The sequence below is a fragment of the Patagioenas fasciata genome, chromosome 2 (assembly GCF_037038585.1).
Source record: "Patagioenas fasciata isolate bPatFas1 chromosome 2, bPatFas1.hap1, whole genome shotgun sequence".
NCBI classification, from domain to species: domain Eukaryota; kingdom Metazoa; phylum Chordata; class Aves; order Columbiformes; family Columbidae; genus Patagioenas; species Patagioenas fasciata.
In genome coordinates, this window is record NC_092521.1 from 31441791 (window position 1) to 31457249 (window position 15459).

Genomic DNA, 15459 nt, shown 5'->3' on the forward strand with positions numbered 1-15459 from the left:
GTAGATACAAAAATTTTCAGTTGGTTTTTCTTTTTAATGTTTAAGGACCCTAACAGAATTGACTGGAGCTCTGGTTGCTGGTAATGGTTGGAAAACCACAAAGTGTGTGGTAGATGCCAAAGACTGGTAATGCGTTATTGCTTTGCATTTTGTCTTCAGTATTTCAATCATTCTTAAATAAAAGAAGTGATTGATAAAATATAGGAAAAAAGGTAGCAGACAAGAAGCTGCCCTCAGTAGGACAAAAGGAGCTAGTGTCTGGTCTCTGGATGTATAAAACCTGACATAGTAAGCAGGTAGAGAGGGAGGAAATTTTAAGATTTGGAGATATATTTCATATATCAGTAATGGTCTAAACTTGTTCAGAGTATGAGCTGCACATACAGTTAAATCAGAAATTTCTGTAGTTATCAGCCAAGAGTAAAAGTTGAAAGAGTGTCCGCACTCCATTGCAAGTATTAATTAGGGGTTTTTTGCTACTTTGGAGTAGCTAGAAAATAGACTTTCTATCAAAAATCAAAGCACATTCAGTAACTCTCTTCAAGTTAGGTCAGTTCCTGTTCTACCAGGTATTAGAAGACTTCAAAAGGGCAGGAGTGAATAGTCAGAGCAACACAGGGAACTGTGACAATATCTGCAGTTCCTGGCTGCAGGGGACAGTGACTCCATGCACCAGATGCCCAAGTGAAGCTTGCTGTGTTCTGTACATAACAAAAAGTGAGCACTTGTAATTTTTTTCTGGTGTTTTAGATGTGAAGTGGTTGTGGCCTTTACCCAGGAGTGAAATAAGACCCTAATAATAAAATTTGGGAATTATTTAAGGCCAAGCTTTATGCCATGTGATTACTCAAATAGTGTTGCCAACCCCCAGGCTCATGTAGGAGGCTTATTTGGAAAGTCTCAGAAGACCAAACTACACCCTTCACTGGGGAACATTCACAAAGGAGGACACCTTCTGAGAAGGTTTAGAGTGCAGAATAAAGGAGATAATCCAGCACATCTTGTTAGCAGCCTTGATCACAAGGGCTGCCTTGCGTTCCCGTTAAAACCTCGAGGGCCGCATAGTAACTGCCCTGGAGCAAACCCCCTTCTCCAAGGCTGTCTCTCCACAGAGAGTGACAAATCACAGACAGGAGCAACACCTGAAATCCCTTTATTTCATAGGGGGTTATTGATATTGTTCTCAGCACAGGCCAGAGTTTATTTTTCCAGTTATTTCTGCTTAAATTGGAGAAAGTTTTCGTAAGAGCTATTCAGAGTTAAATAAGAATGAATGCATTTTCTGTACTTCCCAAAACCTGAAGTGATGCTGATCTGTATTCTGGTTTGCTCTGTTTGGGTGACTGGAGGTACAGGGAAGCAAAATAGAACAAATATAACGTACCTAATGCTAAATGGACATCTTTCTAAGTAGACCTACAACTTACTTATGTTTGTATGATATATAATAACCTTTCCTGGATATCCTTGCTACCATGCATCATGAATTGCATTTTTTGGGAGAAGCGTTTATACTGCATTCATGTGTGTGTGTTCTTCATAAGCAGCTTTTTTTTCCTATATTGACAGGTCTCACCAACTCATAATCGTCCTGCAGGGAGTGGAGAGCAGAAACAGTCCTACACAGTTCTTTCATCACCGCCTAGAGTAGCATTTGGCTTGAGGTACGGGACCATTAGCTTCCGCTGACAGACCAGCAGCCTCAGAACCTGGAGGGCATTTAGTAAATAAGATGTCAGTGGCCAAAGAAACAGAAAAACCACACCACCAACTGTGATTGCGGTTGTCAGGGAGTTTCTTACTACACCACTGCAGAGTAACTGTTCTGGACCTATTTTGCTTTTCATTGCCATCAAAGGTAAAGTTTTAGGGAAAAGTGAGTTGTTGCGAAATGATGAAGACAGGCTGTGAAGTAAAACCGTGGGCCTTATGCCAGGCACGTCTGGAGTTCAGATGCAGATCTAAATTGCCCTGTAAAGAGATGCTGCCCAGATTCACTGCTCCAGCCGAAGCATCCTGAACTTCATTACGTAGCTTTGCTTTTTTTCCCTGAAAGGTTGGGCTGTCTTCTGTGTTCATTACCATTCAGTCAGTATGGTATTTGGCTCCAAGTGAATTATAAGAATCCTTACTATACAATAAATTAGATTAAAGCAAAGCCTTTTGTACCTTGTCTTCCTAGACATGAGCAACGTTCACTTCCATTAAAACTGATATTTAAACAGAATCTGCATTAAAAGTGTTCAAAAAGTTATGTTAAAAAATCAAACTGTGAAACTAAATTTCTTACAGTAAAGAAACTTAATTTCTCACAGCCCTAAAGGTGACTGTACCCTAAAACAAAACAAAAGGAAGATTTCATACTTTTCATTTTCTTCATGACTCTCGGATCATTGCGTATGCTGCAAACCAAGCTTAGGATCTTCCTAATTCATGGATCATGCCTATTAATGAATGTTCAGTAGTCAAAAAAATATATAGGTATACAAGAGAGGAATCACCAGGCAATTCCCATGTGTGCCATGCAGTGTGTAATACGTGCAATTCTGTCTGTACAGTTACTTGATTCAAAGACTCAAAGACTCCAGGACAGTTGGCACTGCTGTAGCGAGCACTGGGTTGCTTCTTGTAGCATTGCTCCTCAGGTTTCCTGGCTTTTGATGTGTTGAACAAAAAAAAAGTCCCATTTTAACAGTTACTCTGATCATTTTCTAAACTTGTAAACTTCTGAATGTGGTTATAAGATGGAAAACATGACAGTCATTATAGCTTTAAGAGCAGATACTGCCTGCCTTGTTGACTTTGGGGATGACAGAGCAGGAGCACATGTGAACGTGCTGCAGCGGAGGGCAAGGGTTAAAACTTGTGTTTAATCACTGTTGTTTCTCAGTGGATGGGCTCAGAGCTGGCAAGCTGAGGAGCTGGGAGCCTTTCCCGTTTTGCACAGCTGCTACCTGCTGGCAGGCTGCTCTGCTGCCCAGAGCTACGCACAATATTTGTACTGCAGCTCTGAAGCAAAGAGGACTTAGGCCTGATGTGACCTAGGTTGTACTCTAGAACAGCTGTGATTACCCATTACATGGCTGGAGTACCATTTATCTAGGCTGGGTTTAATCTCTGGCTGAAGTCAGGGCTGCATGTTCCTGGGCTCAGGCTTGGAGCAGAGGAGCAAGCTCAGCAGCTGCTGCAGAAGCTGGAAAAGCCCGGTGAGAAGTTCTGGTCACTCAGATCTGTGAAGTTATAGCCCTGTGCTTCCCTGCTTCAGCAGCTCCTGGCTGACTCAGAAACAACCCAGATAAATCCCTTTGAAACACTGCAAGTTCTCTGCTTGCTACACTCTGTTGAAATAGTTGTCCTGATTGGAGGGTGATGGAGCAAAGTTATGAAAGCATCTGGTTAACGAGCTTCCCTTTCTTTTTGACAGGAAGCCTAGAGGGGAGGGGAAAAAGTGTCGGAAGGTCTATGGGATGGAGAACAGAGATATGTGGTGCACTGCCTGCCGGTGGAAGAAGGCCTGCCAAAGGTTCATCGACTAAAGAGTGAAATGATGCAAAGGATTTGGGGAGGGGGGAGAACAACGAGCAGAACCAGATTGCTGCAGCTGCACTGTATCACTTCTCATTTTCCCTCCAGTGATGTGGTGTTGGGGGTTTTTTGTTGTTTCTTTTTTTTTTTTTTTGGTGGGTTTTTATTTTTTGTTTTTTAAAAAGAGCTTTGTATTTCAAAGTGAAGCACTTGTAGCCAAGGAGAAGCACTAATCAAAACCTGTGTGGAGCAATAGAGAGGAAAAAAAAACAACGAAAAACAAAAAACAAAACCAAGAACATACAACAAAATTCTTTCTTACTAAGTATGGAAACCAGAGCAGCTATTAGTGTTTTCCTGTAAAAGAAAGGAAAAAGTTAATTTTTTTGCTAACTCTGTGAGCTGCTTGCTCCTTAGGATCATTTTTAACCATTTCAGTCTCTGTGCTGTGAATGTCTCTATTTGCTGAAATGAACGATTTTTCTTTTCCTGAAACAAAGATCTTTTTTTGAAAACTTTCTAATAAATACTTCAGAGTTGTATAAGCTACAGTTTACTCAACAAAAGCTGTACTAAGACTGGAGACTGCTAAATAACTCTCCTAATACAAATGATCATGATTATATTATATTTTTGGAAAGGGGATGCGGGGAGGAGTTGGGCTTTTTGTTTGTTTGTTTATAGGAGAAAAGCAAAGTCTGAATTTGCAAGAAGGACAAGCAATGCTCCTGGAAGATTTTTAAACCAGGCACAGTCCAGTGGAGCAGAACAAAGTAATTTAAGTACTAGATTGGATTTTGATCCTCTAGAGGAAGAAAAGCAGCAACGGCAAGTCACCAGCAGATATAGTCGCAAGAAGTCGGGGGAAGAGGTGTGATTGAAACACGTAAGAATTAAATGGGGTCCAGTAGCTTTTCTTACCGCTCTCCTGTTTCCGAGGGAGGACGAACAGCTGGACCAACACATCTGCTGCTGCAGGAGGCCTGTCAAGAACTGGTAAATGCAGCCACTAGGTTTATCTGTAATAACCTATTCAGGGACACAATTCAGCCCAGCAGTTCTGCTCTTGCTTCCTTTTCTCTTACTTGAGAGATTGTTGTTAAGATAATGGTTTGTTCAGCATTTTCTTCCCGCTATTAAAGTTGCTAAGTTTTATTTGATGCAAAAAATTGGTAGAGAAAAGAAAATACCCCTTTTTCCACAGCTTCATCTCAGAAAAAGAAGTACAACAGCAAAGGAGCAACATATTTATGGTAAAAGTCCATTTCTTAACTCATTTTGATAGACGAATTAACAAGTTTCTGTACTTGCAGTACTTGGATAGATTTGGGTACTTTAGTTTCTGTGCCCATTAGAAAGTATACACCAGAATCTGGCAAGCCGGTGTTCTGTCTCAACTTGTATCTGATTACCATTAATTAACAATTATTTCCATGCAAAAATGAAGACACCTTTAAAAAAGAATTAAAAAAGGAAGCAAAATGTTGCCTATTAATAGAGACACATAGAGGCCCACAAATTCCTGGACTGTATTTTTCGTAGCATTTGAAATCAGACCAGATTTATTTTTTTTTAATTGCCTAAGCTGGCTCATCCTCACTGAAATAGGGGGACTCTTAAGTATCTAAACTGCTTTCTAAAATCTGATCTGAAGTTCACTTGATAGCTTTATTAAGCATGCATTGCTGCTTATGCCAGTGTAAAAGCACAAAATAACAATGCAGTTGTTTAGAATGTACATTATTAATTCAGCAAAGTAGTACTGGGAAGCAAAATTTATAATAGGAGATACCCAAGGTTATAAATCTGATTTTCTTTGAACAAGGTAATTGGGCAATCAGATCCCCAATTTGAGCATGCTATTTCTGCAGTTGTTTACAAATTGTGTCATTTACATGCTCAAGTGGCAAGATACGCTTGCGTGCATGTAATTACTTGATTTTTTGCCCAATTGTGTTCTCTAAGTCATTTAAAAAAAAAGAAGACTCCAAAATCTAGTAAGACCCTGAAATATATGCACATATGTGTGCGTATGATAATTTAGATACATGTATAATATGATCTATTATACATATGTGTAAAATCTGAGATCAACAGGGATGAGAAATATTCTTTTCTTTATAAAACAAGACACTAAAGGTCAGTGGATATGTGGAGCCACTATATTCTTTTCTCTTAGTAAAATGCAGGTCATGGGGGTTTTTTGGATGTTGCATTTTTTCAGTTTCCTTAGTTAAATACCTCACAGTAATTTAATCCTAAAACACCGAGCTTGCTGATGGTGTATTTACTTTGGTAGAACTTAAAAAATCTGGGACTTTTCCAAGATACTCCTGCCAGTTTGCCCCCCATTTTTGCAAGCGCTCCAAGACTGATTATAAAGTGTTCCATAATTAATTTGACTATTGTTAGACTTGACAGTATTTGCCTATATATTTGTTGTTTCTCTCATTTTATATTATCCCTTTTTGCTTTGGAGGACTTTTGGAAATAACGTATCAGATTGTATATTGTTTCTATAATGTCATGGCATTGTGAGCACCTTCCTGAGGGCACTTTACGAGTTATTGTAATAAGACTATTCTTTATAAATTTCTGCACAGAAGAATGGTTTTGTTGCCAGACCAGATCACCCTCTGTTACAAATTTGATATGGATTACATATAGACACAAAAGCCACAAATCATCAAAACATGATACAAAATTGGTGTTAACAAAGCTGAGGACAGAAGATACTTGATAAATCCCACCAGGACGCAGCTAAATTACCAGTATTTTTACACAACCTTTAATCAGCAGTTTATATTAAATCAGTTTTGCATGTTGCGGCTGTGGCATTTTGATTCACATCAGGCGCTCCTCCAGTGATGGTGTCTGGAGCATGGCCAGCGCCAGCGAGACGGCACAGCCGCCGGGACCCGCAGGGAGCGCTCGCCAGTGGCTTCACGCTCGGAACTCTGATTTCTTCACCTCGCACGAGCACGTCAGTGCCACCGAGATCCCCCTTGCCCTCCTGACGCAGCCAGCAAGAACAGACGTGTCAGCAAAGCCTTCCCTGTGCTGGCAGCGCCGAGCGTAACCTGGAGTAGCCTCTTCCACTTCTCAGTCTCGTGCTCTGGTGTTGCTCTAAGCAGCGTTGCTGTCCTCCTGCTTTCTGCACAGACCTCTCTGAAAGAGTCAGATTTCTTTGTTTTTCCAAGGCAGGGCTAACCTGAATGCTTTGATCATTTATTGTCATGGGCACATGCTATTTCCCCTCTTTTTGGTGTCTTTGTGGGAGGTAGGTCATTGTCTCTGACCTCCTGGAGAAGTCAGAAAAAGCCTTGAGGGCATCACACAGTGTCTGCGTGCTGCAGGGGTTTGGAAGGGGGTTCGTTTATATCAAGAGCCAGAACTTCCCCGAGGTATAGAAACGGAAGGGTCTATTTTATTGGGTTTAACCACTTATTGATGCTGGCAACAGGAATTGCCAACATCAGAGTGGAGATCAACTGTATAGATCCCAAATATTTGTCTTCAGGAGTTTTCTTGCCATAACAAAGCTATTTCCCACTTGCCCGTTTACCCTATCCCTCTGGAAAAGAAAGATCTGGAAAAGGAGATAATTTTCGAAGTGGGAAATTTTAATGGCAATTTTTTAAATGTGGCTGTGCTCCAGCTGCTGCTCTATGAAGCTGTGGGATGTTACAGACTCAGATCATCTTAGTCATACAATGGTTTCCACCCAAAACAATGTGCCTGATTCTCTAGTGCCTTGCACAAATATAACAGGATCCTCAAGATGCAAAGTGAGCAAAAACTCTTCCATTCCAATTTGCAGGTTTACACTTAATTTTAACCAATATCAGTCATCACCTAGCAGGTAAGCGAGACCTGTAAGCCCTGCTTGTGTGAATAAGCTGAAAAGAATGCCTCTCTGTTGAATTACTTCTTCCAAATTGTTAGCCTGGTCTGAACATTAGCTGTCTAATGGGCTACAGATTATCTTGCATGCGTTTGCTGTCGGTGACTCCCTTTCTTCATTCCTTCTCTTCTTCATTTTTGAAGTTAACAAATAGATATGAAACACAACAGGAGGCAAAGCTTTACCCAAAAATTCTTGTAGAACCTGCGTGTAAGAACAGATTCCAGCTCCGTGTGATATCCCACATGTAGTCGTCACTGACCTCCTTCTTTCATTCATTCTGATCCAGCAAGCCGAGATGGTTTTCTTTTTCTTGCTGTGGTCTGGGACCAGCTAGAGGGGCCCTGCCAAGAATTCTGGACAGTCGCTGTCAGTGTGACAATACAAAGTGATTTCTTTCTTTCCCTCTCTGCAAATGTGTTGAAACACCATCCTAGAAACAGGACACAGAATGAGAAGCTTGCTGGCCATGTATAGAGACATAACAGGTTGCCAGTGAGGCTTGCTGGTTCAAACTTCAGTCATCAGTTGGAGAAAGCTGTGCTGCGCCTTTTCTTAGAAGTATTTTTATAAGCGAGCATTTGTAAAGTCTCATCTTGATCTTATATTTATACTTTCTTTAATCTTCCTGTAAGCTGGTAGCACTGGAACTGAGCCCAGTACAGGGTATAGGATTTAATCTGTTTGTCCAGGTTTTTTGGTAGATACCTGTGGGCTGTTACAAAGCATCATAGTGGGGATTTTGTTTTAGCCTAAGTACAGGAGAGTTTTATGGCACCTTTAGCAAAACAATTAGTACATTATCAGCAAAAACTATTCAAGCTGAGAGTTTAAATAGATTCTGTATCTGCTAGATGTAAGCTGCCCTTGTCTGCATCTATGTGGAGCTTGAAAAACTTCAAGATTGCAAAAAGCCAATGTACGGCTATAGATTATAGGGTTCATTTGAACTGTTTTTTCCATCTTAGACTACAGTGCTTTCACATAGACCACAATCTCACTTCTATCCATATGCAGGATTAAAGATATGTATCTTCCACTTACAACTTTCTGAGTTTATTCTTAATATGAAAAACACTCATCGTGTACTTTGTGCTTCACACAGACCATTTTAATAGCAATCCAGAAAAGACCCTGAAAACAGAAATTGGTCTGTGTCTGATGAGATTAAGCAAAATAAAATACAGGTTGCTTCTGTGCTTGCTCATACTGACAGCAAGAATTCTTTTGGCCAGTCAGCTGGTGAAATGTGAGGGAATAGATAAATATAGTAACAAGCCAGTGTTCCGCTTTTTCAAACACATCTGAACACCAAGTATCGTTTCCCTTACGTGTTTAAATCTGAATGTGAGTTCTCTAATACATCCTTGAGGGAAATTAATTTAGTAGCAGGAAGACTTTCCTCTTTTCTTTTTCTTGTGAATATGCACAGTATTATACAAATGAGGTGGGCTTTCAAGATTAAATTCATATTCTTGATGTAATTCAATGCTAAAAAGATGGACTCAAACACTTCCAAATATTTGAACGTTAGTGTTTACCGTCATTACCAATCTTCAAAAGTTCGTTTTGACTTCAGAGTCGTTATCATAGTATGTGATACCCTATAGCAGTTGGCACATCATGTGTCATGGTCAGATAAACACAAGTTACTAACGTGTTTTTTTAAAAATGCCTTGGGAAGACCAAAAAAAAAAAAAGATACAGTTAATACAAATTTCCTCAGGGAATATAAGAGGGCTGTAAAGGCAGGATGTACATTTAGTTGAATGGAAGATGGATAAGAAATAGATTTTTTTTCCTATTCTAGGCAAAATTTAAAGAGCAATATGTCACTACTTGAATTATTAAAATCAGAAGTAAGCACTAATTGTTGAGCATGGTCTTATTTAATGCTATAGCTTGTGAAGTTCCAAATAGAGCAAAGACATGCTAGGTAATATAAAAATTTAGAAAATGAGCCTGAACCATAACCTAATTATAATATAAATCTATACATTTGTATAAATCTTTTCAGCATCTACTGTAAATATGAAGGCTTTCTTATACAGTTGCTTGAACAAAGCATACTTTGTTTCTAATTGGATTACCTCTTAACAATTTATTTCAGCAAGCAAAAAAGTGATATGCTAGTGTGATATCCTGGAGGTATTGAGTACTCCACTTGGCAAAGTGCTGATTTCTACATGAAATGAAAAGAAAACGTGCCACCACTATTTTTTCTTCATACCTGCAAAGGCATCAGCTTCAGTAAACCCAGGGTTTCATTGAACCATGGTCACTGATATTTTGAAGGAACACATATGCAAATTCTCAATTTTTTCCTTATTTGTACACAAATAATTTATTTTTGGTCCATAATACCTTTTCCTGTCAACTCTTTCTCATGTGTCCAGGGACTCCATTCTGCAAATTCCCAATTAGTTCTACTGAAGTGAATAAAAATCAGAACCTTCAATATTAGGGCTTAGAAATGTAAATAACACCTGGCATGAGTATTTTTAGTATCAGTATTTAACTGTTGTAATTAGTTCGTACAGTGATGCCAACAAATCTTTCAGGGAAGGGCGGTATGTGATCTATACATTAGCAGGTATGGCTGTGCAGAGGTAGAACTGCTGGCAGTCCAACGATAAAATGTAGGCTTAGATTCAGCAGAGCACTCAAGTATTTGTTCGACTTCACTCGCAGAGTTGTTTGATGAGACTGCCTGTGTTTCTAAAGTTAGGCACATGTTTTCATGCTCTTCTGAAACCAGGCCTGAGCCAGAGCATATACTCTTGACAGCTTTGTTTGAAATATGCACTTTGTAAGACAATCTATCCTCTTCTGATTTTATGCAATTTATCTTGTATTTAGAAGACCAGACAAATTTAGATTTTTTTTTTCTTAATTATTTTTACATTGCAAAGGGAAAGTGAGAAAGACAAGTTTAACTGTACCTTTCAGCATGTGAAAGCATTGCTTAGGTTTGCAAAAGGTGTCTGTTTGCCATCAAGCTCAAAGGAACTTACTCAAGCACATCAGAAAAACATGCATGACAAGCAAGTCATGTTCTATAAATTTATATAGTTCCAGTTATTCCCTGTATGCTCAATGCTCCTCCGGGCAACCAGAGGCATAGGAGCTCTGAGTATGCGAGGAAATAAGTTTACCTAAAAACTTTAGGAGTACTGTGCTTTTAAGCCACAAATTATATTGTCTATATGTAATTTTTAGTGTTAAAAGAAAATAGACAGTAGCCTTAGTAACAAGGTGCAATACTTACAAAGGGCTAAATTATGGGAACAAGTGGGGTGTGTTTGTATGTTGCTGCAAAATGTGCACTCTTTTAAAATGGACTTTTATAGCACTGGGATCTCATTACCTCTCTGAAATGATAATGTTGGTATAATTTTATAACCATTTCTTCTACTTTATGAAACAGCATTTGGGATTTGCTAAGAACCAAAAAGAGCAGAGGGGAAACTGTAAATTATACAGAACAGTGGTGTGTTGTTTTATATGGCAGAAGTAACCTAAAACACCTGAACAAAATCTGGATTACTGAAAGAGAAAAAAATATTGTCATTGGTTACAGAGACAGGTTAGTCCATAATTTCCAGTGATGTCATGAAAATGCCTAGTTTGATGTTCAGAGAAAATTTTGACTCTTGTATCTTATGACTGGGTTTTATTTGTTTGTACTCAGTGAAGACGTTCATAAATTCCCAATACCTGGCTTGAAATTGTATTATTTTGAAAATAACTTTTTTAAATTGAGAGATTTCTTCATTATGCTGTAGTATGAGTGAGACTGTACCACATGATCTGCTCCAACTTAAATGGAGAGTTCATGCAAGCAGAAGGTCATACAGAAAAATAATGTTGAGGGTTCCGTGTTCGGTTATGAAAAGGGTTTGAACAATCAAACTAAAGTTCTGCTCACGTATTTCAAAGATCATTTCTTCTCTCCATCTGCACCGTGGGGTCAGCAGAATACAAGTTGCCAAGTATGGTGTATCTTGCTATTGTATACTCTTTTTTTTTTTTTTTTAACTGTTAAATAACGACGTACACGTCATTTTCCCATCTCACTTACTGGTTTTTTCTTATGCTCGGAGTCCAGAATTAGCTGAAAGACTGAAATAATCAGATCAGTTGAACAGAAGGCTCTTTGGTTGTTTGCCTGTCTGGCTGACTTCAGATAAAGGGCTAAAGGACAAACTCAAATTTAGAGCCATTACTTGAAACATGCTTCAGCCAATCAGGTAAAACCTGAAACAAAAAATTGCTCAGAATTGGATCCCAAGAGGAGGAAACTCTCTGTCTTGGCCCCTTTTTTACTGGTGATGAGGCCAATGGCTTGAGAATAGCAAGCTACACATCATAAACCTGACGGTACTTTGTGTGTAAATGCTGCCTTTTTGTGTATTGTTTGACTTGTAGCCTCACTACAGTAGTTTGTGATACAGATTCTCTTTCATCTGCCAAAACACTGCGCTATTTTAAATGCATAAGGAAAAGGTTCTTCCATCTGTAACCAACACTGGGTTTATTTATTGTTCTATAATAGAGTACTTTACTTTGCTCAGTAGTCTTTCTTGCCCAAATGTATCATCTTTCATCAGAAGTATCTTAAGCCAAATATGATCAGATACTGAAATTACAGCAGTTACTTAAAATTAGATTGTGTAAATAAATTGACCGTAAAAGACCAGAAACACCAATGACCTGAACAACATCAATGCAGTCTTTTGTGTTTTCCTCCCTACTCATGCCAACAGTTTAGTGGAAATTACTTCTAATTAATCTGAGGAGGAGAGAGAAAACTGAAAGTGTTGTTCTGAAACAAGCCACTCTTATGAAACTTGGGTGTATTTGTCCGTAGCCCAGAGATCCAGCGCTGGATGTTCCATCTCATGTGTGTGCACTGTCTAAAGCCATCAATTACACAAGTCTCTCTTTTTTCTTTTTTTTTAATTACCAGCCTGATAAAAAGTCTTGTTAAGGAGTTAAGAGCAGAATGCAGATAGCGTAGTAACTAGCTGATCCCCTGAAGCATTACAGGTTTTCTCAGGAGAGTTGCAATTATTCCCATGAATAAGTGCATTGACAAGGGCTGTTCACACAAAGGCACTTGGGTTTTCCTCTGTGTGACTATCTGCACCGTAACTGGGAGCGTGAAGTTGTGAATCTCCCTTTCCAAGTGCTTGAGAAGAGAATGTTGCCATTAGGCTTTGTGAGAGGGATGGATGTGAGCCCAGGCATCTTTGCAGGGCTGTTGGAAGACATTGGCTCTGTTTCTGGTAATACAAAGCGGCAGTACTTTGTGTCATCTAGTGACAGATTTAAGAGCTGCTAAGCACATGGTGGTCAGCCAGTGTGAGCTTGACCCCCAGGTAAAGGAGACTCTTTCCAACTCTTTCCCAACTCTTCCTAAGCAAGTGTTTTATGAGTAGATGTTTTATAAAGGCAGCATTGCCCCATCACTTTCTTGGGGCATTTCTAACACAGCAGCAACCACCATTGCACTTGCAAGGAACCAGACACTGTCAGTCATGAGGTATTGGGAATGTGATTTTAGATTTAGTTCTCTACATTTGACCTAACACTGCAGTTCCACAGCACATTAAGTTGGCATAAGCTTGTGCTACTGTTGAAAGAGCTGTTCCTGCCTCCTGGCAGAGACATTTCTAGAGAGAAATGTCCTGGGTTATGCTGACTTGAACCGCTCCTAGAAGTGTAGGTCTGTATAAAATGCCTAAAGGCTACAGCAGTGTATGGCTTCAGGGTCTGAATCTCTGCTCTTCCTGTGGCGGGCACAATAACCCTGATGTTATCCCACCCTGTCTCGGCTGGAGTCTCATGCAGAGCCTGGACTCGCACGTACTCCTGCAGCAGCCAGCTCAAGAGAACTGGTTGCTTAGCACTGCTAGGATGCCATTAAACCAGTATCGACTCTGATAGGAAATTGAGTCTGTAGGGGGAAAAAAAGAGGAGTTAGATCAATAATTCTACATACAATGAGTCTTAAGACTACCTTCTCTCAACTGTGCCGTGGTTTTGCTAAGCAGATACTGCAGGAGTTAAGGGACACGGAAAGGAATCTTACTGGTCCTTGGTCCTCCCCTGGCCCCAGGGTGTCCTGCAGCTGGACTGGTGTCATTCAGGGAATCTCAGGCCAGGTGAGGTTTATTGTGAGGTGGAGAGATGTGATTTCTGTGCGAGGCCTCTGGGCCACAGGAAACCAGCGTATACTTCTTACCCAGACATGGTAGCAAATAGGAAAGATCATCAGCTGCTTTGTTATTGCTGTTTTTCAGCCTCCTTTTTGTTTCAGCAGCAGTGTAACAGCGGCGGGATGCCAGGGAGTAGGGAAGGGCTCACAGGGTAACTGAAGGAAGGGAACTGTCAGCATCAATTGCACTACAGTTCTTAAACCGTGAAAAAAAGCAATTATGTTTTCTTGTCATCTGCTGCTCATACATTGTTTCATAAAAGAAAAGCATTTCCATCATAGAAGGGGGTGAATTTAGCACAAGTTAAGCAGCTGTAGGAAAACAAAAGCCCAATTGCCTACTTTTATGAATATGAGATTTTGAAAACACTCTGCTTGTATAAGACTGCACTATTTAGATGCACGCATCCTTTTGTCTTGCTTCAGTCACAGAAGGGAAATATCTGCCCATGTATATTGTTGTTCTTTGTTTCCTATGAAATATTGTTTAGACAACACAAAGTTATTTTTAAAATTTTTTTCTGAATTATTTTTAGAACCAGAGCATTTCCTCTTTCACTCAGTGTAACATTACTGAGCTTTAATTTGCTCTGCATTGCACTTTATATTTTTTTTCACTGGTTGGGCTATGTATTTTTGATATACAAAGCAACAAAGGTTTTGTTAATCTAGTTTTAACTAGAAATTAACCATGAAAGTAAGATGTTTTTATAAAAATCCAAATTCCATTAAATACAGCAAATAAGTGGTTTAGAGCGGAGATTTTTTTTTTTTTTTAATGATCTGCTGAGAAATAGCTTCTGAAATTATTTACCATTTGGAAAATTCAGTACAGAATGCCCAGTATGGTTTAAGATGAAATATGAATAAGCAGGAGACAAAGTTCTAGACATGGAGTTTGCTTATATGCAAAACCTGCATTTGATATGGGTCTTAAAAAATTAGCCTAATCTAGTTTAAAGCAGCATATAACTGTTGAATAAGCAGGTTAAATGAAAAGAGCTCACAGAAAAGCTGAATTCGGTTTCACTCAGTCACCAAAGAGATGGGTTTTCACTGCGCTGATGCCGTGCGGTGAAGCCCCTTGTCTCTGGAGGGGCCGGACTCGCACAGGTACCCGACACCACTGGCTGCTGTACATGTATTTGGATGCTCCTGCTTTCAGCAGTAGCTCTCTAAACCCTCACACTCAAAGGCCTGCTTCCAGTTTGCCAGCGCTATTTCCATTTGTTTTGTTTTGGGGTTTTTTTTCTGCCTTCATCCTCTCCAGTTTTGGGAACCAGTGTCCTAAAGACAATCATCTTGTTTCTAAATGAGCTAACGGAGAACTCATCTTCCCCGATTTTGGTGTTAAACGTATAGCCCTAATAGTCAGCATGTAGTTCAGCTCGAGAATTTCTAGATGCCAGTTTCAACACTTCAATTAAAGAACAGCTACTCTATCCCAGCACAGAATCCCTTCAGATCTTGTGGGGTATATTGAAAAATAAAGGCCTTTTTAATTCTGCTTTGTCCAAACTTTATTCCAAACCACACCTGGAGAAGTGGAAGTCTGCGGTGACTGGAGAGCAAAGCCCAGGGCAGCACAGAGGGGAGGCCTCTCAGGAGCGAGTCCTGCATGATGAGTGCCTGTGTGCACAGACCCGCGCAGCTTGGACATCCTTGACACTCTGTTGTGAAATCCCTGCAGAAGTGCTTTGTCAGCCACCTCTCAGAGTCCTTGGTTCCTTTTCAGAGAGGAAGAGCAGTGACAGGCCTGCTCTGAGGTGGCGGTCTGTCCAGCAGCACAAATAACAGTTCTGTTGTCCCA

General features: G+C 39.8%; 1 protein-coding gene across 2 annotated transcripts in view; it reads left to right on the top strand.

Moving 5' to 3' along the window:
* The window catches only part of ZNF704 (zinc finger protein 704), a 91130-nt gene extending 84780 nt beyond the window's left edge, over positions 1-6350 (top strand). For both annotated transcript variants that reach the window (XM_071803988.1, XM_065829928.2), the window contains exons 8-9: positions 1570-1664; positions 3425-6350. In XM_071803988.1, coding sequence (XP_071660089.1) covers positions 1570-1664; positions 3425-3536 — 207 coding nt within the window. In that variant the 3' untranslated portion in view covers positions 3537-6350. The remainder of the gene's footprint in view (positions 1-1569; positions 1665-3424) is intronic.
* Positions 6351-15459: the final 9109 nt, after the last annotated feature.